Here is a 23877-nt window from a genome sequence, read left to right on the forward strand (position 1 = left end):
CAGGTTTCACACGGATGCGAAATTGGAAAGAAGAGCATTTTAATAGCCTTTCTGATAATTGTGCATATACTTTTTTGATACTGCATCAAAATTAGAAAATATTTAGCTTCTTAAAGATTATATGGTTACTTGGAACTATATCAATCAACTTCTAATACTTTTGCTACATTAAAATTCACTGGTCTATCCTGCACTTTAAATGGATATTTTACCTATGCATGATTCTTTAATACCATGCATTGGTCATCTGGAAAATACTGGTTCTCTAGGCTATTCAGATATTACAAATGTTTACACATTTCTTCAGCATATCAAAAAAAATCATATTTGTTAACGTCACCACTGATCTCACCAGAAAAGTCTTCAAGTACTGGGAAGTTATCAAATTCAAAATGGCAGATCCAGGGCTTCCCTGGTGGCACAGTGGTTGAGAGTCCGCCTGCTGACACAGGGGACACGGGTTTGTGCCCAGGTCCGGGAAGATCCCACATGCCGCAGAGCGTCTGGGCCCGTGAGCCATGGCCACTGGGCCTGCGCGTCCGGAGCCTGTGCTCCGCAACAGGAGGAAGCCACAGCAGTGAGAGGTCCGCGTACCGCAAAAAAAAAAAAAATGGCAGACCCAAATTGCCAAAATCTAATTTTTGCTTGAAAACTCAAATTTTACTATTGTCAAGAAATACTTTCACAGTTGTTTTCCTTGAAATGATAAGGCTCACTTCATTCAGTTTTTAAGAAAGCATCTGCCAAATACCTAAGTCTGAGTAACCACAGTTTGTCTACTGGTCATTTTTTTCAAGTAAAAATGATACTTCTTAAGATAAAAAGGTGGGCTAGTTCAGTTTCCACTCATATAATTACACAAGCACTTTTCCTTGAAATAACCATAGTATTTCTGTGTGCAGCAAATGTGTTTTATGTATATTTCCCATTTCATCACACAAAATACTAAAAAGACACCTACTCAAAAATGGAGATTTAATAAAATTTAATAAATTTTACTGCTTCATCTGATACCTCTTAAAAAGTGTTTTCCTACAAGTGTATAGTGGTGAAGAATACAATGGCTACTAAGTATAATTTGGTGTGAGTCCCTTGATTTACACTAAGGGTACCAGTAGCTTTATCCCTTCTTACTTTTGGATAATCAACTCAAATATTAACACAGTGAAGAGGGCAAGTAAACTTTTAGTATAATTTTGAGAATATATTATACCTTTGGAGATCCCCTGAAAGGGTCTCAGGATGTTTAGGGGTCTATGGACCATACCTGAGAACCAATGCCTTTTAGCATTCACTAATATAACTCACCACCAAAATTTTCAAATATTTTATTCCATGAGCTACAGAGAACACTTCCAAACCCACATAAAAGCAATCACGCAGTGTCAACGGTTGTTCTTTTAAACTTAAACACCTGGAACTATTTATAAATATCTCATACATTCCATACCAAAATCTGCTAGCTTTAATTCTCCTTTTTCATTAATGAGGAGGTTCTGTGGTTTTAAGTCTCGGTGTAACACCTTTCTTCTGTGGCAATATGCCAAACCACGTAGAATTTGGTATAAAAACAGCTATGGAAACAAAAAATAGAAATTAGTCTTACAGATAATAAGATATACTTTGGTATAAGTTATGGTAAACAGAAAAGCAACTGGCCTAGAACAGTAACAGAAAAAAAAAGGAACCACATCCTTTTCCTTACATACCTGTTGTCTGAATTTTACAATTTATTGTTCTATATGAACCATCTACGTATTTTTTTAGAGTGAACAAAGCGAAATGAAACTTTGTCTTAGTAGCAATAGTTCACTTGTTACTGAAAATGACTTTAAATAAATGTACCTCATAAATTTACAGGCCTACTAATTAGGCTTACAGTTTAATTATGAAATTCTGGCAAAACAAACAACCTTCTACCATTACCCCACCCTACTCCCCCCAAAAAAACCTAATGTGGGGCAACGTCTTTAAAATAAGGCAATGGAATTGGTGGTTTTATGAACATTCTGAGATGTCAAACAGAATGGTGTTGCATAGCTCTGGCAAATTATGTGCTATAAAAATAACCTAAAATAACCTAAACCAGCTTCTATCACCCACCTTCTGGGTACTTTACTTTCAGCACCTCCTACTCAGCCTTCAAAATCTGCTATGATTCAGAAAAGGGAATTGGCACTGTAGAGCTCTGAATGGCTCTTTGAGAAAACCAATTCCTATAAGGCTAATGTGAGACTTTTTGTTGTGGATTTTGGTGGAAAAAAGAATATGAAACACAGGAGGTCTCTGATTCTTTGTGGTTAACAAAGAAGAGGATTCAGGACTATACCCCTGGTTTTCTTGAAGGTGAAAAATAGCATTAGAACTTCAAGAATAAGCCAAGGCAGCAGGTGAACAATAGGCCTGAAGAAAATCTAATTAGCAGTTTCTACACTCTACATATTCATGTGTTTTGAAAACTCTTAAATTACTATTTCCAAATATTTCTGTTACTTTCTATGTTTGAAAAAATATAAGGGGCTAGTTAAACAGAGAATAAAATACTCTACAACTTAAGCCAGGAATGTAAACCTGGCTTAAGACATATAAACTTCTCAAATCTTTGTCAAATTATGATGATTAAGGACAATTTTCTTTCCAAATTACTGCTAATATGAAAGCAGGAAAAACAACATAAAAGCCACAAACAAAAATAAACACAAATGAGATTCAGTACACCTTGCAAAACAAAATGTGAAATATGATGAAAACAATTCTCATAGAAAATATATGGAAAGAGACTTAAAGTCCTATTCTAAAATTCTTAGCAATGTGTTACCCATGTGTTTTGAACTGTCTTCTACTAAAAGAAACTGGCTCTCCTTTATACCAAACTTAACTGTTTTTAAAAGTATATAAGTTTAAAGTTACTACCTACAGAATTGGAACTGTCTCAAAAATACAGCTGGGACAGCCTATTTCCAGAACAGTTTCTCACAAACTGTTGACTATGTTTGGATAAATAAATCTTTGCTAAATTTGGAGTATATCAGGTCAAAGAAACCTACTGTAAGAACACAACTGTATCAAAGGTTTTCATTTGATTTTACTTTTACTCTTGGGTTTCATCTGGCACTATTATACCAAACTTTTCTAGCATTACTTGCATCTTTAGATATTTTTCAGATAAGAAAACATGTAATTATGTTACTTTTCCTCCTGACAGTACAGAATGGTATTTCCAGTCTAGTATTCATAATACCTATGCAGGTTCCTGGCCTTACTCATTAGATTAGTTGTTTTATAATTAAATACCATTCTAAATACTTTAGGGGAGTTTGCCATATAAAGGAGGCCATTTGCAGAATGCAAAATCATTTTCATTGATCTTAAACATTTGGATTTTGATATAATAGGCATGTCATTTTCTTTTTAGGCAGAATATACCTGTAAATGTATTCTACATATATCTAAGAGAATCAGTGTTATAATGTGAAAGGAAATTGTCAAAAGTTTTTGTTTCTGTTTTTTTTGGAGCAGAGAAAGGTTTATTGCAGAGCCAAGCAAGGAGAACGGGTAGCTCGTGCTCAAAATCCTCAAACTCCTCAAAAGTACTTTTTAAAACTTTTAAAATGAAGTAGTTCTATAAAAAGGTCTGATTCTAAGAAATACTACAGTGTAGTAAACAGAAGTTCTGAGTAAATATGTTCAGAGGACAATAACCTATTTAAAATGCCTAACAGAAAATTCTGAAGCATATTTCATACGTAATGTAGTTCATCTATGCTTAAGTGTTTGTACTTTAAATAAAATTTAAAATGACACACTAAAGCATACCTTAACATTGTGCATACTCATGATGTTTCCACAGTCATCCATGTACTGTTTTAGATCTTTATCCTGAAAAAATACAGCACTTTACTATGTGATACATAGTTTTGAGAAGGCATGACTGATTTACTTAGTAGCGTTTAGTTTAAAAACAAAATTTGGGGGGGGGGCTTCCCTGGTGGCGCAGTGGTTGAGAGTCTGCCTGCTGATGCAGGGGACACGGGTTCGTGCCCTGGTCCGGGAAGATCCCACATGCCGCGGAAAGGCTAGGCCCGTGAGCCATGGCCGCTGAGCCTGCGCGTCTGGAGCCTGTGCTCCTCAATGGGAGAGGCCACAACAGTGAGAGAGGCCCGTGTACCGCAAAAAAAAAAAAAATGTATTTTAATTGAAGTATAGTTGATTTACAATGTTGTGTTAGTGTCTGGTGTAAAGCAAAGTGATTCAGCTATAAATACATATATATATACATATTCTTTTTCAGAAAAATAAGTTGTTTTTTGAGGAAAGATACTGAATGCACCACACATAATTTAATTAAATACTAATAACAATAATGTCCCCGGGGCTGTTAAAAAATCCAACTTGCTATGTTTTATCATTTAGTAAATGCTTACCAGATACTCAAAGACCAGAGTCAAAGATTTATCTGTGTGAACAATGTCATGTAGCGTTACTATATTTGCATGTTTTAGATCCTTTAATAGTGAAACTGCAAAACAAAAAAGAAAGCCAATTACTTAATCTGTGGTAGCCAGTCTTTTTAAAAAAAATCCTAAGTTTAACATATGAATGATTGAGTTTAGGAGTCTCTTAAATTTAAAACAAGAATCCACCAAAGGGATTTGTAGTAGAAATTTTAATAGAATCAATTTTTTTTTTTTCTTTTATGGTTCTGGGTTTGATATTTTTAATTCTTAAATTATCCTCAGGGGTTTCCCTGGTGGCGCAGTGGTTGAGAGTCCGCCTGCCGATGCAGGGGACACGGTTTCGTGCCCTGGTCTGGGAGGATCCCACATGCCGCGGAGCGGCTGGGCCCATGGGCCATGGCCGCTGGGTCTGCGCGTCCGGAGCCTGTGCTCCACAGCGGGAGAGGCCACAACAGTAAGAGGCCCGCATACCGCAAAAAAAAAAAAAAATTATCCTCAATATTACATTAATACTCTCCATGACATCTTTTTTTCTCAAATGTGAACTTATTGAGACTTCTAGGATTAATTTAGACATAAAGTCCAAGGTACCTTTTTTTCCTTCAAATTGCTTGTCAGTTGCCTCAAACTATTTTCTGGATAATCTTTTTTAAAAAAATCGTACCATTATATAAATATATTTACATCCTGTATATACTATTTATAGTTAGCTTTCCCCCATGCACCAATATATAACATTTCCCAATGTCAAATATTTGTCTGTGACAACAATCTTTAATGACTTCATAGTACTTCATTATAAGCAGTACAATAATATATCTAACTAATTCCTTTTATTAAATATTTCAGCTTTAGCTATTGCTTCCCCCCCCAGGGCCTTGTTTTATTGTATTCTTTCTCCTCAATGAGATGCCATAAGCTGTAGTGGCATATATTTTCCAGTCATGTACTATTTCTATATCTGAGCTCCTTGTACTTACAAAAAATGAACTCTTATTACATAGCTTTGGTTTTAAAATATTCTATATAAATTTCATAATACATTCTGCTCACAAAAGTACAAATTATACCTTCTCTTATTGCTGTGCAGGGTGCACCTTCTTCATGTTCCAACCGGATCTCTTTCAATGCCACCAAATTCTCTGTCAATTTACTTCTTCCTTTATATACTGTTGCATATGTACCCTACAAAATATATTTTTGAAAGACACATCAAAAATATCATGAGTCTATCTATATCATCTATACAATAAAGAGCCCTAACTAAATTTCTAATTTCTAAGCATGTGTTAAATTCTATCTTGCAAGGAAAACCCCACCATGATTAATCTTGGTTTTCCTATAGCTAAGAGGACTTTCAGTTCCATACGCACAGCTTCCTTACTCTTACAACCCTACAGAGTGCTTCAAAGGTATGAAAACATAGGGAGAATATTTAATTTACTTTTTGTGCTTCGTATTAGATTAATAACTGAATCAATAGATTTGGAATCAAAGGTACTTTAACTGCAATGGTATGTGGAGATTGCGGAAATTAATTAAGCACAGTAAGTGAAAACTGAAAATTTAACTAACATATTGTGAAACTTTACCCGTTTTCAGACTTTTCAGAATCTTTGTATGCTAGAGCTCTCCTTTAAAAAACAAATGTATTCTATAGATTTCTTCTATCATTTCCAGGATAGTTCTCAAACTCCCTTAAGGCCTCCCTAGTAACTAACTCTATTATTTTCTTCTCACTTTCTCACTCTGGGAGGTAGACCATTTCAAAATTAGTCAGTACTAGTAGCAACTTCAAGAAAACCAAGGTCTTATGGGTCAAGAATTTCCTTAACCTTTAATGAGATGTGTCTTTAACCTTAAAGATAGTATTTTGATTTTTCACAAGTTTGAACACATGCAATTTCCCACATGATGGCACAAAGAATACCAGGAAGCTAACTAACAAATAAATGTCTATTTTGTTACCAAGAAAGCACAATATTTTATGCTTCAATAGCAGGTTATAAGGCTATTAAAAAAATTCATTTCTTCTCACACTGATGGGATGATTTCAAGAATTAAAGGGTTTTTCTTTCTAACAGTCTGTTGCTTTTTCAGAACAAGATATAATCTTTTAGATGATGAACAAGAAAAAAATGCACCTTACATGTTTGAAATAAGTGTTAACTTACCTCTCCAAGCTTTTCCAATTTGATGTAGGTTTCCATTTTTCCAAACCCAATTTCTGACTGAAAGCAAACAATTATAAATTTAGTATTCTTAAAATTTCAATTCATCACTGCCTCAATTTCTGAAACTCTCCTGCTCTGAAGAGTGTCTTGGAATAGAAAAATGTGATTATAATTAAATTGTTGAACATCTGTCAAATTTTAAAATAAATTTAAAAAACTGGAACATTCAAAGGTTCAAAACTATCAAAGTTCACAATTAAAATTGTCAACCCATCTTTTACATAGATCGAGTAACATTCTGCTATAGGGACTTCCCTAGTGGCACAGTGGTTAAGAATCCACCTGCCAATGCAGGAGACACGGGCTCGATCTCTGGTCAGGGAAGACCCCACATGCCACAGAGCAACTAAGCCTGTGTGCCACAACTACTGAGCCTGTGCTCTAGAGCACACAAGCCACAACTACTGAGCCCGCATGCTGCAACTACTGAAGCCCGTGCACCTAGAGCCCATGCTCCGCAACAAGAGAAGCTACCACAGTGAGAAGCCCACACACCACAACGAAGAGTAGCCCCCACTCCCACAACTAGAGAAAGCCTGCACACAGCAACAAAGACCCAACACAGCCAAAAATAAATAAAAACAAACAAACAAAAAACATTCTGCTATTATCAAAACTACAATGAGGTATCTATCACCTAACACTGATCAGAATGGGCATCATCAAAAAATCTACAAACAATAAATGCTGGAGAAGGTGTGGAGAAAAGGGAACCCTTTTGCACTGTTGGTGGGAATGTAAATTGATACAGCCACTATGGAAAACAGTATGGAGGTTCCTTAAAAAACTAAAAATAGAATTACCATATGATCCAGCAATACCACTACTGGGCATATACCCAGAGAAAACCGTAATTCAAAATGATACACATACCACAATGTTCACAGTGGCACTATTTACAATAGCCAGGACATGGAAGCAACCTAAATGTCCATCAACAGAGGAATGGGTAAAGAAGATGTGGTACATATATACAATGGAATATTACTCAGCCATAAAAAGGAACAAAACTGGGTCATTTGTAGAGATGTGGATGGACCTAGAGAGTGTCATACAGAGTGAAATTAAGTCAGAAAGAGAAAAACAAATATCGTATATTAACGCATATATGTGGAATCTAGAAAAATGGTACAGATGAACTGGTTTGCAAGGCAGAAATAGAGACTCAGATGTAGAGAACACCATATGGACACCAAGAGGGGAAAGGGGGCCGGGGGTGGGGGATGAATTGGGAAATTGGGATTGACATATATACTCTAATATGTATAAAATAGATAACTAATAAGAACCTGTTGTATAAAAATAAAGAGAAAAACAAATATATATTAATGCATATATGTGGAATCTAGAAAAATGGTATAGATTACCTTATTTGCAAAGCAGAAATAGAGACAGAGACGTAGAGAACAAATGTATGGATACCAAGGGGGAAAGGGGTAGGGTGGGAAGAAATGAGATTGGGATTGATACATATACACTACTGATACTATGTATAAAATAGACAACTGAGGGGACCATACTGTATAGCACAGGGAACTCTACTTAATGCACTGTGGTGTCCTAAATGGGAGGGAAATCCAAAAGGGAGGGGAATATACGTATATGTATGGCTGATTCATTCTGGTGTGCAGTAGAAACTAACACAACATTGTAAAGCAACTATGCTCCAATAAAAATTAATTAGAAAAAAGTCTGCTATGAAAAAGTTTTGTCCTATTTTAAGATCCTGAAATTTTAAGATACCACAGGCATTTTAAGACACTAAAGAATTTTATAAAAGGTAACTACATGATTTTCTTTTTAACAACACTGCAAAATAAATAATTTTCCTACATATTTTCCTTCACCAATCTTTGTGTTCCCTAGGAAGGCCTGCAAAAAACAAAATACTATTTATTTCAGGTTTTCCCACCAAAATATAATAAAAAAGACAACTGCAAGTCACACTCTATTATGAATCAGGAAATGGCTAACACAGAAGAAGCAATATAAATCTAAATCAGTCCCCTCCATCCCCAAAAAAGGGGTTTAAAAGTGAGTTCTTAAAACCATTGCTTTTAAACCTTGAGATTGTTTGCCTACTTTCTATGGAGTCAATAAATGAGATAGATGGAATACTCAAATATGTAATGGAAACCCAGTATTTAAAAACTAAAAACAAACAGAACAAAAAACCCTAACACAAAAGATTTAGGAAAAAAAGAAAAAACAAAGTGATAAAAATTTAGGGATTGAGAGCAGAAATCGAGGGGAAAAAAGTTAAACAGAGGAAAAGAATAAGAATTTTCTTAAACTGCTTTCTAACCCTTTGTAGATAGTGCAAAAGGCAATAATAATCTAAAAATTCACTTCTCACTTTAGAGTGATACTAATGCCCTTAAATAAATAGCCAGTGAAGGGAATAATGTTCTTTTATATATAACCTCAGCTCTAAAAGGTGTATAAATAAGGCTGGATCATTAAATACTATCTTTTAGTCAAATTCTGGAGGTTATACACAATTTTTTCTGGTACTTGACAATTAATATTTGACTTAACATCTCTCACCACTTGGAACAAAAGGATAAACTGCCCCAACCTGAATGGCCAGAAGTAGCAGAGGCCTCTCAAAGGAACTGTTTCTATCCTTTTGTTACAAGGATATGTATCAATTTAAAAGCCATGCAGGGACTTCCCTGGTGGTGCAGTGGTTAAGAATCCACCTGCCAATGCAGGGGACACAGGTTCGAGCCCTGATCCGGGAAGATCCCACAGGCTGCAGAGCAACTAAGCCCGTGCGCCACAACTACTGAGGCTGCACTCTACTGAGCCCTCGTGCCACAACGACTGAAGCCTGCGTGCCTAGAGCCTGTGCTCCACAATGAGAAGCCACTGCAATAAAAAGCACACATACTGCAACGAAGAGTAGCCCTCAGATCACCCCAAATAGAGAAAGCCCATGTGCAGCAATGAAGACCCAACACAGCCTAAAATAAATAAATAAAATAAATAAATTTAAAATAAAATAAAAGCCATGAGGAAAATTGCATATCTAATAGTACTTAATTCAATTTTGGTAAACTAATGAAAACTGTGGTCACAGGCAGTACTATTGAATGACTGAAAAATTGCTTCTTTCTGCACTCTTAAAGACTTTTCTCTCTATATGGTAGTTTTTAAAAAAAATTTAATTAGGGCTTCCCTGGTGGCACAGTGGTTGAGAGTCCGCCTGCCGATGCAGGGGACGCGGGCTCGTGCCCCGGTCCGGGAAGATCCCACATGCCGTGGAGCAGCTGGGCCCGTGAGCCATGGCTGCTGAGCCTGCGCGTCCGGAGCCTGTGCTCCGCAACGCGAGAGGCCACAACAGTGAGAGGCCCGCGTACCGCAAAAAAAAAAAAAAAAAAATTAATTAAAAAAGTGAGATTTTGGAACCATCATACACCATCCATCCATGTACTATCTTATATATGACTCACAGATATTAAGTCCTTGCTTTCTATTATCAATAATTATACAGAATGATAAGGTAAAACTACACTAGACAACACCTGCTAAATACAAATGGAGTTTTTAATTTTAATATGGAAAATGTGGCAAATAGCCCACCATCTGGTGCATGAGAACCTGATTCTGAATAACCTTTTGACTTTGCATGTTTTTTTTGGGACACCCTTTTTTCTTTTTTTTTTTGCGGTATGTGGGCTTCTCACTGTTGTGGCCTCTCCCATTACGGAGCACAGGCTCCGGATGCACAGGCTCAGCGGCCATGGCTCACGGGCCCAGCCGCTCCGTGGCATGTGGGATCTTCCCAGACCAGGGCACGAACCCGTGTCCCCTGCATCGGCAGGTGGCCTCTCAACCACTGCGCCACCAGGGAAGCCCTGCATGTTTTTATAGTCTATTTACATATTATCTTAACACTTAAAAAAAGGCTAATTACCAAGGTCACACAAACTATGATAGAATATGTTTGTTTTCTTATACCTACCTCTAGAATTCAGGTGATTAAATTCACAAACATGGAACTATTCTGCCATGAATTTTAAGTCTTATATCACATTTCTTTATGAAGGAAAAAAGAACTATATTTAAAGAATAAATGGAAACTAGTAAGAACAAAATAATAAACGTCCCCCCAAAAATATAATAAAAATGTCATTACCTGTAACAATAAGAAGCACATAGAAAAATATAACTACAAGCTAGGAACTTTTTTGTTTATTTTTTGGCTACGTTGCGTGGCTTGTGGGATCTTAGTTCCCTGACCAGGAATTGAACCTGTGCCCTCAGCACTGAAAGCGCAGAGTCCTAACCACTGGACCACCAGGGAATTCCTGGGAACTTTTTCTTATCAGGAGTTGGGAAATTTTCTTATTCATTCTTTTACCTTAAGTGAATAAATACTAGCATGCCCTTAAAAGATCAAGTACACTTTGGTCCAACGGTGACTATGACAAAAATGCTGAGATTTGCTTTAAAGAGTGTATAAATGAACTATAAATTCAAGATTATAAAGATAAAAATGTTGTAGAGATTTACTGTATCATATAAAGTATATAAAGAATAAACTGTAAGAGATGCATCAAAAATTAACATTACAAAGAGTCACTCTTCAAAGAATGAAACTTAGTGAGATCATTAAAATATGCTGAAAGTCTGCTTTTTAAAAAGAAGGTAAATACTGGAATTATCTGCCACAACCCAATTCAGAGTAAGTGTACCCACCTCACAAAATTTTAATGATTCCCAACCTTTAGGATTTATTACATCCAAATATTACTTACTGAATCTTTATATGGAATTTCTAGAAAATTTTGCTTGCATTTTTATCTGCTGAACATGACAAGATTAACAATAGATATAATGACTAGCTTGTTGACACGCTCTCCTACGGAAATTATTCAGAGGACAGAGGACAAAGCTCATTTATTCAATATTTACCAAGCGCAATACTAGGTACTGGGGATATAGTGAAGAAGACAGATATGATTCCTGCTTTCATAAATTCACAATCTAGACTGAGTTCCATCCTAGATTACTTTAGAATATTTTTAAAGTCTCATAAAAACAGAAATAACAGCTAAAGGAATGGAACAGTAAGCTTTGTATTTTAATACAACATAAACATTTCCTTAATTCTGCTTTCCAAACAAAGATAATTTTTTTCTCATACTTCATTGCTCTAAGAGAATACTTGGCTTTTTGGAAAACCAAGCAAATTCCTGTTCAGTCAGCTCTTGTACCATAAGCACATGAAAATTAAACAAAAATATAATTTATAATAGCCAGATTCCTATAATTCAGGGTAACTTGTAAGTAGCATCGAGTATTATGGGGTATTTCTTGATTACTTTGGCTCTGGCAATATAATTACTCTTTCAAAGTTATAAAGATGTATTAACATGCTGGCAATGCAGTTCTAATTGAGCTTCAAAACAACTGAAATACATGCAAACGTTCTATAGATGCCATTCTAAAAGTGAATGTGTATATAAGAAACACTGGGGGCAAAGGGAGATTTTTCAAACATCCATTTCCCTCCTTGTGAGATTTACTGTTACTGACAGAAATGTGTTCTTAGATATGTGGGGGGCAGAAAAGAGACTGAGCATCTCTATTCTACTTGATCATTTGTCTTGCAAAAATGTGCTGTCATCAACATCATACTACCACCTTAACCCTGACCATAATACGCCAAAGGTAAATTAAGCTGTGGGTGGACTTTGAACCTCACTTCCACACCACATAATATATTTATTATTTCTGAGAGACATCAGGACTTGATACCCTATTTTCTCACCTGTTCTTAGAAACAAGGACTACATATGATATATATTGGTAAAGTCATGAATGAGGAATCCAAAACTCATTGTTTAGGAAGAGGCAGATTCTTAAAATGTGTATAACTTAAACTTCAATAAAATGAGACAAACTTTCATGGATAGACTTAGTCTACTAAAGCTGCACTTAACACTCTTACAAAACTTCCACGGGGCATGCCATCATTGTAAGTGCAACAATGCTCTAACAAATCACTACCTGCCTATGGGCTTTTCCACTAGTCTAATGTTTAACTCAGTATGTTAAGAGTTAGAATATTCCATTTCTTATCAACTATAAATGAATATTAAATAACACTTCACCAATCTAATAACCAATATCTTTAATATGAGATAGAATGACTAAATGTAATGTGTTCTGGATGGGATCCTGGGGAAAAAAAGATATTAGTGGAAAACTAGGGAAATTTGAACAAAGTACGGAGTTTAGTTAATAGTAATGTACCAATATTGGTTTCCTTAGTTGTGAAAAATGTACTAAACTAATGTAAAATGTTAATAACAGGGGTAACTGAGTATGTGGTATATGGGAACTCTCTATATGATCTTTTACATTTTTCTGTAAATCTATAACTACTCTAAAATAAAAAAACTTATTTAAATAAAAAGTCAATAGAAAGGATTCAGCAAGAGAGGGAGACTGACTATACATAAGTGTATAGGAATAACAAATACTCTAAGCATCCTAAGGAGATGGGATAGGAAGAAGGACAATTCCTCAATATTGAAGAAAGGAAAGAGGAGAATTAGTGTAATTCAGAAAATGAGAGGGTTTCTGGTTAGTGGCTTCTCTCTTCTTTGTCATGTAGTGGGAGAGGTCATCTGCTTAGAGAGGGGAAGAATTAACCAGAGAAATACAATAGGGCAGCCAAGCGATACTGAGAATCCAACTGAGGCTGATGATCATAAATTCATAGAAGAACCAATCAGCCCTATTTTATGTCTTTCTCTACCAGAAATGAACTCTCTGACTGGTTTCTTATTTCCTACTCAAACAAAGGATTTATGTTATTTTTACTACCCTACTTATAATATACTGCTATTGAAAACAAAAAAACAAAGTTTTATCCTTTTAGAAAGACAAAATTTTATATTTTGTCTTGAAAAACATTTTTTTTTAGATAAAGAGTATATCATCCATGGAAACATGAGCTCTAACAAATGTGAAGAATATTTTTCTTTTCCCATCTCCTTTCCACGCATTCCCTAATCCTTCCCCTTCACATATAAACCTAGGGTATTGAAGAATAATTTTCTAATATACTTCAAAGAAACCATGGCTTTAGTAAAGTAGATAGATAATGAAAAGGATGAACCAGTAGAAACCAGAACACAGCTGGCGTTATTAATCTGAAATCTATAAGCCATTTCAGATCAAAAAGCAAGGGAGGTAGATAGGAACACTCAACACAATAAAAACTCCAGTCACTTAACATTCATTAGAGGGCACTGTTTTCCTTAATTTCATGTACACTGAAAAAGACAGGTCTTAGATGATAGCTTCGGTGATTAAACCATACCTTTAGTCCCAATCTGAAATATTTACTAACTCCAAAACTTAAGTACCGATCTTTAATAAAAATTGATAACCAAAGAATACTTGCAAGCTGGTAATTAAATGACAAAGTTACTTGAATAAAAATGTCTTAAGCAGTGATGCAAAATTATGATGATCATAAACCTATACCAAAGTCAAGTTGGTATTACACTTTAACCTTGTTGTATAATGGTGAATGTCAAATAACTACCGATCCTTCTAGAGCCAGCTTAAGCACTATAAGTCTGTGATGTGCAAAGACATTTTACTTGCTGTCTCTGTAATTGTCTCATAGCACTTTATATATACTTCTACCATAGAACTAAAGTCATCCAAAACAGATCCTCACATACACAATCATCTCAATTTATGTCAAAGGTGACACTGCAATGGGGAAAGCTATCCTTTCAATAAGCAGTGCTGGGCTTCCCTGGTGGCGCAGTGGTTGAGAATCTGCCTGCCAATGCAGGAGACACGGGTTCGAGCCCTGGTCCGGGAAGATCCCACATGCTGTGGAGCAACGAAGCCCGTGCGCCACAACTACTGAGCCTGTACTCTAGAGCCCGCAAGCCACAACTACTGAGGTCTACGTGCCTAGAGCCCATGCTCCACAACGTGAGAGGCCACTGCAATGAGAAGGCTGCGCACCACAACAAAGAGTGGCCCCCGCTCACCGCAACTAGTGAAAAGCCTGCGTGCAGCAACGGACACCCAACGCAGCCAAAAATAAATAAACAAATTTATAAAAAAAAAATATATATATATATATATATAAATTAAAAAATAAGCAGTGCTGGGTCAACTGCTACAGATTGGGAGAAGACATCTGCAAGACATGTAACTGACAAAGGTCCTTTATACAAAATGTACAAAGAATTCCTAACAAACCAATAAGAAAAAGGCAGAAAGTCCAAGAGTAAAGAGATAACAGACTTGAACACTTAATTCAAAGAAGAGGATATCTAAATGGCCAATAAATATTAGAAAGGTGTTCAACTTAAGGCATCAGGAAAATGAAAAATAAAACCACAATGAGACAGCACTATACACTCACCAGAAAAGTTAAAAAAAAATTTTTTTAAAAAAGAAGAAACAATATCAGAAAATCGAATGGAGAGGGGCTTCCCTGGTGATGCAGTGGTTAAGAATCCACCTGCCAATGCACGGGACACGGGTTCAATCCCTGGTCCGGGAAGATCTCACATGCCTAAGCCTGTGCACCGAGCCTGTGCTCTAGAGCCCTCGAGCCACAACTACTGAGCCCACGTGCTACAACTACTGAGGCCTGCGTGCCTAGAGCCCGTGCTCCGCAACAAGAGAAGCCACCGCAATGAGAAGCCCGTGCACTGCAACAAAGAGTAGCCCCCACTCGCCGCAACTAGAGAAAGCCTGTGCACAGCAACAAAGACCCAACGTAGCCAAAAATGAATAAATAAATAAATTTATAAAAAAAAAAACTCCATGGAGAGCAACTAGAACTCTCATATACTGGTGATGGGAGTGTAAAATGGTATAATCACTTCAGAAACTATTTTGACAATACCTAGAAGAGCTGAATATATGCATACAATCTGATCCAACAATTCCACTCCTAGATATGCAACCAACAGAAATGCTTACATATGTTAACCGAAATACATGAACAGGAATAGTGATAGAAGCAATATTTGATCGTAGCCAAAACTAAAAACTCAAATGTAAACGTCCATCAACAGAAGACTGGATAAAATATAGCATACTCACACAATGGAATACCATGCAACAAAAAGAACAAATGAATTACATAACCACATGCAATAACCTAAATGAAAAACAAGCACAACACTGAACAAGTCAATCACAAAAGGATACACATTGTGTATATACATAATACATACATAATAGGTAGGATATTTATTGTATACTATATATATAAGCTTGTATAAATACATTTTTATATATTTCAATAAAATGTATTTTAATAATTTGTATATTCATAATTACATAAAGTTCAAAAGTTTAAGAATAATCAGAAAAAGAATATCAAATGCATTTTTTAAATAAATAAGAATGTGTATGTAAATGAGAATAAAGAAGTCTTTCCTGATATTAAAACACTATAAACATAATATAATCAAAACAGTGGGAAAGGGCTTCCCTGGTGGTGCAGTGGTTGAGAATCTGCCTGCCAATGCAGGGGACACGGGTTCGAGCCCTGGCCTGGGAGGATCCCACATGCCGCGGAGCAACTAGGCCCGTGAGCCACAACTACTAAGCCTGCGCGTCTGGAGCCTGTGCTCCGCAACAAGAGTGGCCGCGATAGTGAGAGGCCCGCACAGCGTGATGAAGAGTGGTCCCCACTTGCCGCAACTGGAGAAAGCCCTCGCACAGAAACAAAGACCCAACAGAGCCATAAATAAATAAATAAATAAATAAACAAATAAATAAAACAAAAAAAACTGTAGGTGTGGATGTGTGTGGAAATTTAGAAACATTGCCACTTTCTAGGAAAAAAAAGTGGGAAACATATAGGTAAAACTAATCTTTGGCATTAGAAGGCAGGGATAATGGCTAAAGTTAAGGAAGTGAGGATAGAAAGTGAACAAAGAAGTGGCAGGACAGGTTTTCTGGGATTTTTGGAATTTCATTTATCTGGGTACTTGTTACACAGGTATGTTAACTTTACAAAAATTCATGGAGCTATACAATTATGGCTTATGTACTTTTCTGTGTATCTAGTACATATTCTGTACATCTAGCATGTATCAGTAAAATTTACCAAAAAATAAAATATACCTTAAATTCTACTCCAATATAATATCTTTAAACCCTTAGGAAGGGAAAATGACAAAATCCAGAAAGCAACATAATAAACTTTAGCTATTCAACAATTAAATATAAAAATTAATATAAAATGTTTATACCCAGAAAATCAAACAACCAGATCTGATGGTGCAGGTATAGTAGACTTAAAAACTTACTAAAGAAGCTCTCCGAGACCTTCGGCTCATTGGTTGATCAAATGGTGGACTGTTTATCTGCAACTTTTCAAGATATCCATCAGGTATTCTGATATCTGCAGGCAGTGATAACCGCTTATTTAAATCCTTTAAAAAAGCAGGAAAAAAAGATATTAGTAGGTAACCACAAACAGAAAAGACAAGGGCATTTTACTTTTGGATTCATGGGCTCTAACATATTATTTCTTAGTGATCAATAACTATAAAGTTTTATTGCAATTGTAAAGTTACCTACATTGATTATATATAATATACTGAATGCCAATGTATTTATTTACTGTAAGCAGAAGTATACAATATAGTTTAACAGAAATGGTATTCTACAACCCAGTTATTTCTGAGTCCCTTCACTGATAAATTCAACATGGAAATAATTTTGACATTATTATATCATAGTAAGAATAGGCAAAGTCTACCACAAAATGCAATTGGTTTAAATAACCAAGTGGATATTGTATGATTTTGCATGCAACACAGTGAGACAGTTGAAATATTTTATTATTGCTATGCCAATGGGAAGAAGTAAATAAAAGGCATTTCTATCTCACTGTATTATGTGAACTGCGAGAAACATAGAGATCTTGCCTATATTATCACACCAAGAAACATAAATCCTTAAAAAATAAATCCCTACTGTTCAAAATAGTAACCAAACCATGAAACAAGGTTGAGATGTATAGGAATTGTATACATATTTATTGAGAGAGATATGGCTTAAGTATAGATTTATATCATGTTCTCAAATGATAAGAGAAATAAAATGATGATAATCCTCCCATATTAGTTTTATATTTTACATAACCCTAAACAAATCACAGTCATTATTCTTGGAACGAAACAAAATGTTTACAATTTATCTAGAAGAATAAATAGAAAATATCCAGAAACATTCTCAAATAAGTATATATGTGGGGGTGCATGGGTGTTAAGAAAGAAGTCTTTCCAGATACTAAATTATACAACTAAAAAAACATAACCAAGAGTGTGTCTCTTTGGGGAAAAAAAAATATACAGCTCAATGGAAGAATGAGAAAATCCAGATATAGATCCTAATATTAAATAAAATTTTTAAACATATGATAAAGAAAATCACATATATGGTGAAGAAAAATAAATATTATTATTACTATTTTTTTAAATAAATTTATTTATTTATTTTTGGCTGCGTTGGGTCTGTTGCTGCGCACAGTCTTTCTCTAGTTGCGGTGAGTGGGGGCTACTCTTCGTTGCGGTGCGTGGGCTTCTCTCATTGCCGTGGCTTCTCTTACCGTGGAGCACAGGCTCTAGAGCGCAGGCTCAGTAGTTGTGGCACACGGGCTTAGTTGCTCCGCGGCATGTGGATCCTCCCAGACCAGGGCTCGAACCCGTGTCCCCTGCACTGGCAGGCAGATTCTGAAACACTGCGCCACCAGCGAAGCCCTTTTATTACTACTGTGATATAATTTATACAGTGATATGAACAGATTATCAAGTTGATTTCAGTAGTTGAAAATGCTATTTTTACCATTTAGAAACTGATAGTGTTTTCTGTAACTGATTCAGAAGCAATCTTTGATCAGTGAAAATACAATCAACCAATAGGATAAATACCCTAATCGTCATTAACTCAATAGCACTCAAAAAATAACAATATTCTTATTTTAAAACATGTTCAATTTTTTGGAGAAAATTATTTTAATCTACAATATATATGGAAATAATATTCATAATCAACTTCTGTCCTCAAGGTTATACATAACATTGACAAAGAAAAGGAAATGAGCTCTTCATCCTTTTACATGGATGAGTAGAGATCAGTAGGTATAAAAACCATAAAGGAAGTGATATCCATATTTGTAATATAAAGAAAAAAAAAGCTGGTGCTTATTTTATGTATACCTTTTGAAATCTGAAATAAAATATTTATAAAATTTGCAGTATCTAGATGAATCTCAAAAATATAATTAAAATATTTTCTGCAGGGCTTCCCTGGTGACGCAGTGGTTAAGAGTCCGCCTGCTGATTCAGGGGACACGGTTTCGTGCCCCGGTCTGGGAAGATCCCACATGCCGCGGAGCAGCTGGGCCCGTGAGCCATGGCCGCTGAGCCTGAGCATCCGGAGCCTGTGCTCCGCAGCGGGAGAGACCACGACAGTGAGGCCCGTGTACCAAAAACTATATATATATATTTTTTTGTTTGTTTCTACAAAGAAGACTTTCTTAATGTATCATCCTGGATTTCTGAAACTTTTGAAAATCCACATCCCTTACAGAGACCCTACATAGTATTTTGCAGAATGTTTAAGTATCATTAATGTATACCTGCCTTGGTATAGTAGATAATTAGAAAAAAATAATATTCACAGACTAGTTTTTGCTAATGCAAAGAAACAACTTTCTTACAGGTGTCACTGCCCTAATCAACATTTTCAAATAGGCATTTATTCTGTTTGACACACACACATATATATATATGTATATATATATATATACACACACACATATGCATATTTATACATATATATTTATACACACAAACACAGGCATATTTGTATTTTTTAAATGGTACCTCCATTGAGATCCGTCTATGTATACGATTTCTAAGACAAACACCCGTAGGTGACTGGACTTCATCAGATGATGTCCCAGAAGCTTGGTCACTCTCACCATCTGATCCCATTTTTAGATTTTCATGAACAATATCTGTATCAGAAAATGAAACATTATTTATCTTAGAAGAGATGTATTAAATTCTACTATATCAATTTATTATCACCACAGGTAAGATGTAGACAGCCAACACATAAAAATCATAGCATAAGAAGTCTTTTACATTCTGGGTACCATAGGTGTGCAGTTAATAAAAACTGCACACTTAGAACAAATGTCCTAAAACAGTAGTATAAATCCTTTTATGCTCTCAGATTATGAAAAGTTATTTTAAAAAACTAACATTCAAGTTATTACCAAGAGTTGAATATTAAAATTAGAGACCGAAAATAACACTTGAGGATTATTTTAGTCAATTCTCTTATTTTCCAGATCTGGAAACTGACACCTTGAAAGGTTAAATGACTTTCAAAGGTCACAGAGCTTAAAGGCAGACCTAAAATAGAAACCTGGTCTTTTATTTAGTTTAGTATTCTTTCCATGAAATAATGGGTATTGGGTCTATAGCCAAATGAACTGGTTCTTTGAATATTCTTTTTAAAAACTGTTTTACAGCTGCTAATGCAGCTTCCCACCCCTCTGTGTTAAAAAAAAACAATTCAAAAAGTATTCACTGAGTATCACTTTGTATCATAACTACAAAGCAAGTACCACGAAATCTACTGGGGGCCAAAACATATTACACTTACATTATAAGGTGGATTATGATATTTCTTTTGTTTTGTTTTGTTTTCGGTACGCGGGCCTCTCACCGCTGCGGCCCCTCCCGCCGCAGAGTACAGGCTCCGGACACCGCCCCGCCGCACGCGGGATCCTCCCAGACCGGGGCACAAACCCGCGTCCCCTGCACCGGCAGGCGGACTCCCAACCACTGCGCCACCAGGGAAGGCCGGATTATGATATTTTTTAAATAGGGATAAAAGATAAATGGGGGGCTTCCCTGGTGGCGCAGTGGTTGAGAGTCCGCCTGCCGATGCAGGGGACATGGGTTCGTGCCCCGGTGCGGGAAGATCCCCCGTGCCGCAGAGCGGCTGGGCCCGTGAGCCATGGCTGCTGAGCCTGCGCGTCCGGAGCCTATGCTCCGCAACGGGAGAGGCCACAACAGTGAGAGGCCCGCGTACTGCAAATTTTATCCCATCTGAACAAAATATTAACATGGCAGTGAAAGTCAATGTATTTATTGGGTGACTAATTCCTAATCCAATGGTATTTAATACATCCGAGGCCAAGCATTCTTTACTGCCACACTTTTAAAATGTTAAAGATAATTTAACCATGCCTTCCACTTCCAGCAAAATTTAAAAATCTTCCTTCCTCAAGGAAATGTTGAATAAAAATATAGTTTAAAATGTATAGCTAAGTTTGCATGAATATATGTTTAATACCTAGGAAGCAAAGACAAAGAGAGAACTGAAAGTCCAAAGTTGTTATGCAAAAATTGATTCTGTCACTTTCTTGGGATGGGCTTCTTATTTTGGTAAGAATGTGCTTGGATTTAGCAGCCACGCTGAGATAAAAGATGAAGCCTCGGGTGTCCCACCTGCAAATGAGAGCTCCTTTAGAAAGGCACGAGACTCTCAAAGAGCTACATCTTCAGTAAAAGGCGGACTTAAAAAAGAAATCTGCTCTTCTGCATGAGGACTACAAAGGAGCATATTAATCTCAGACTAGCACAGATCAAAAATCTTGAGTAGCAATCTGACTCAACCAAGAAACAGCTCATGTCATTACCGAGCCAAGTATAGTTCCGACATGGATACCAGTTGGTATTTTCATTTCCGTCAACAAGACAAAAGTGAAATGATGGAGGCTTACGTCAAGACTTCACTCATTTGTCACTGGTATGAGCAAATTCTTTTCTGAATCAGGTAATAGTTTCTGAGTAACTGAAGAATATTTACTTCTCAAATGGCTCAATTTTTGTGTAATTCACAATGTAACAGCTACAGGCAGACAACACATTTTAAAATTTAATCTGCATTACTAACATTTTCAACGTCACTTTCTTAAGCTTAGACCAAGGATCAGCATATGTGACCTGTTTTTGTATGGCCCTGAGCTAAAAATGGTTTTGGCATCTTTAAAGAATTATTTTAAAAAGAAGATTATGCAACAGACCATATATGGCCCACAAAACCTCAAAAATTTTTACTGCCTGGCCAACCCTTAGTCTAGACAATCAAGAGAACAATAAATTAAGCCCTGATTTGAAGTGTTTTCCAACTTCTGTGGGGTAAATACTCCGTTCATGGCCAACCTCAAGCTACCCACATGGCATCACTGAACATGCAGTTGGGAAATGTAATAGAAATAAATAACCCCCAAAGCATAGACAACAGTAAAGTGTAGTAAAATAATTAGGAAATAATGACTTTTGAGTATTCATTACCTTTGTTTTTAATTTAGTTTACTTAATTGTACGTGTATATAATTTAAATTTTAATAATGGCTATGTTTAACAATCAGCTTGCAAAATTTCTGAAAATTTTAACCATCATCTCTCATGAACCAGTGTAAGCCACAGACAAAACCCCCCTGTAGATAATAAGCTCATCCTCCTAAAATTAACAAAACACATGAGAAAATAATCTACTATGGCTAGAGTAAGCAGATAAAGCAAGAAGCAGAATAAAACCCTCAGGAACTTCAGTAAATATAATTATGTCATAAGACTATAAAATAATTATACTTAAAATTATTTAAAAAACAAAACATGATAAATAAATAAGAAACCATCAAAAAAACCAGAGAAATAAACAGAAACTTGCAGATATATATTTTTCCTAGATATTTAAAATGACACAGTGATGTAAGAATAACAACTCAGGTAATCATCATATATACTAATTATTACAGTAAGCTATCAAATGGTGATAATCTGGAGTTACTAAGTATGACCCTAAATTAAGCACCATCTCAAACTGCTATTCATCTTGAAATCCTGCATCCACCTCTTAAGGGTTTTGTTTTCTTCCTGGTGGACAGATTTTCAAATATTATTCCTCTGTAGTGTCAGCACTACTGCCTCTCTAGACCCTTCCATCTTTCTGCTCTCCCTCTTATTCTCAACTTGATTTTTACCTTACAAAAAAAACTAGATAATAAAGGCTGGCTGACTTGCATACAACTAAAACCTAGCTATGGACATAAGCTACAGTCAGAAAATTTTTTAAAAAAACAAATTACCTAATCTGCTTCCATTTCTGGGCATTGCCATGAAGGAGCCAAGGCTTCCTCCAATAACGCTATGTGGTCTCCGCAATGGAGGCTTCTTGAAGGACCCTGTGTACTGGTGGAGGAAGGAATGCATACTGTGAGAGGTTGGAGGTCTGCCATTCTTCACGATAGGCTCTGTGGTTCAGAGAATCCAAAAATCATTCCATCCAGGATCACATGAGAAGGATTGAGAAAGCAAGAGAGAAAACAAAACAAAAGATTATGATAGAGATCGTTACATTTAACCTCATTTCTTCGGCTATGTATATAAAGTACTAGAATTAAAATAATTTCTATGAAAAAATACAGAAAATTCTTCACTATTTGGAATTGATCTAGTAACTTAATTACCGATTTTTAATATAGTCGAAATTGGTTAGCAATCACAAAATTACTAATATAGCCCAAAGATTTTTGATCTGTTTAATACATCTCAAGACTGTTTCCATAATTCTACATTTACTGACTGCCTCATATAGGCTTTATGATTAGGCATGCTGTAGAATATAAAAGACATGATCCTGGCCTGAAGTAACTTATATCCCTACTTGCTAGATATTCAAAAAAGTATGTCAAGTTAGTAAATAAAACAGAAGTACTTAAGTACAGATCAATATAGAAGTCCTGAAATTTATTACCCCAAATTTGGAATTTTTTACTATAAAGAGTTTTTTAAAAAAATCATAGGCCTATAACCATGCAGAAACATTACAAAAATACTTAAAAATTATTTAATTCTAAATGGGGGAGATCCTGTTTTATAATGTTTATAGGGAATCTCATGACGCCTTTCCACCTCCAAAGAGCTTTGGTAACTGTTAAGGACATGAAGTCTTCTGTGACTGACAGTCTTTTGTATTAGAATTACGTTTTTACTGGTAGTAGTCAGGAATTTTAAAAGGAAGTGGGCTTCTCTGAGTATCTTTTCCTCTAACATGCAGCTGGCTCTTCTTTTGTAGCTGATAAT

The 23877-nt window shown here is 35.9% G+C and overlaps 1 protein-coding gene across 12 annotated transcripts in view; it reads right to left on the bottom strand.

The window, feature by feature from the left end:
* The window catches only part of CDK17 (cyclin dependent kinase 17), a 125163-nt gene that overhangs the window by 44925 nt on the left and 56361 nt on the right, over nucleotides 1-23877 (bottom strand). For 11 of the 12 annotated variants that reach the window (XR_016395029.1, XR_016395030.1, XR_016395031.1 and 8 more), the window contains 8 exons: nucleotides 22881-23045; nucleotides 19594-19727; nucleotides 17008-17133; nucleotides 6632-6688; nucleotides 5528-5642; nucleotides 4425-4519; nucleotides 3817-3879; nucleotides 1451-1574 (listed from right to left, as the gene is read on the bottom strand). Coding sequence is in view for 9 of the 12 variants with exons in the window: in XM_022562416.3 (XP_022418124.1) it covers nucleotides 1451-1574; nucleotides 3817-3879; nucleotides 4425-4519; nucleotides 5528-5642; nucleotides 6632-6688; nucleotides 17008-17133; nucleotides 19594-19727; nucleotides 22881-23045 (879 nt within the window). In the remaining 3 variants the exon portion in view is untranslated. The remainder of the gene's footprint in view (nucleotides 1-1450; nucleotides 1575-3816; nucleotides 3880-4424; nucleotides 4520-5527; nucleotides 5643-6631; nucleotides 6689-17007; nucleotides 17134-19593; nucleotides 19728-22880; nucleotides 23046-23877) is intronic. The other variant, XM_089921154.1, reaches the window with a different exon arrangement.

This window comes from Delphinapterus leucas, chromosome 11, assembly GCF_059928025.1.
Source record: "Delphinapterus leucas isolate spDelLeu-1000000601 "Yukka" chromosome 11, BTC_Dleu_Yukka2, whole genome shotgun sequence".
Lineage (NCBI taxonomy): Eukaryota > Metazoa > Chordata > Mammalia > Artiodactyla > Monodontidae > Delphinapterus > Delphinapterus leucas.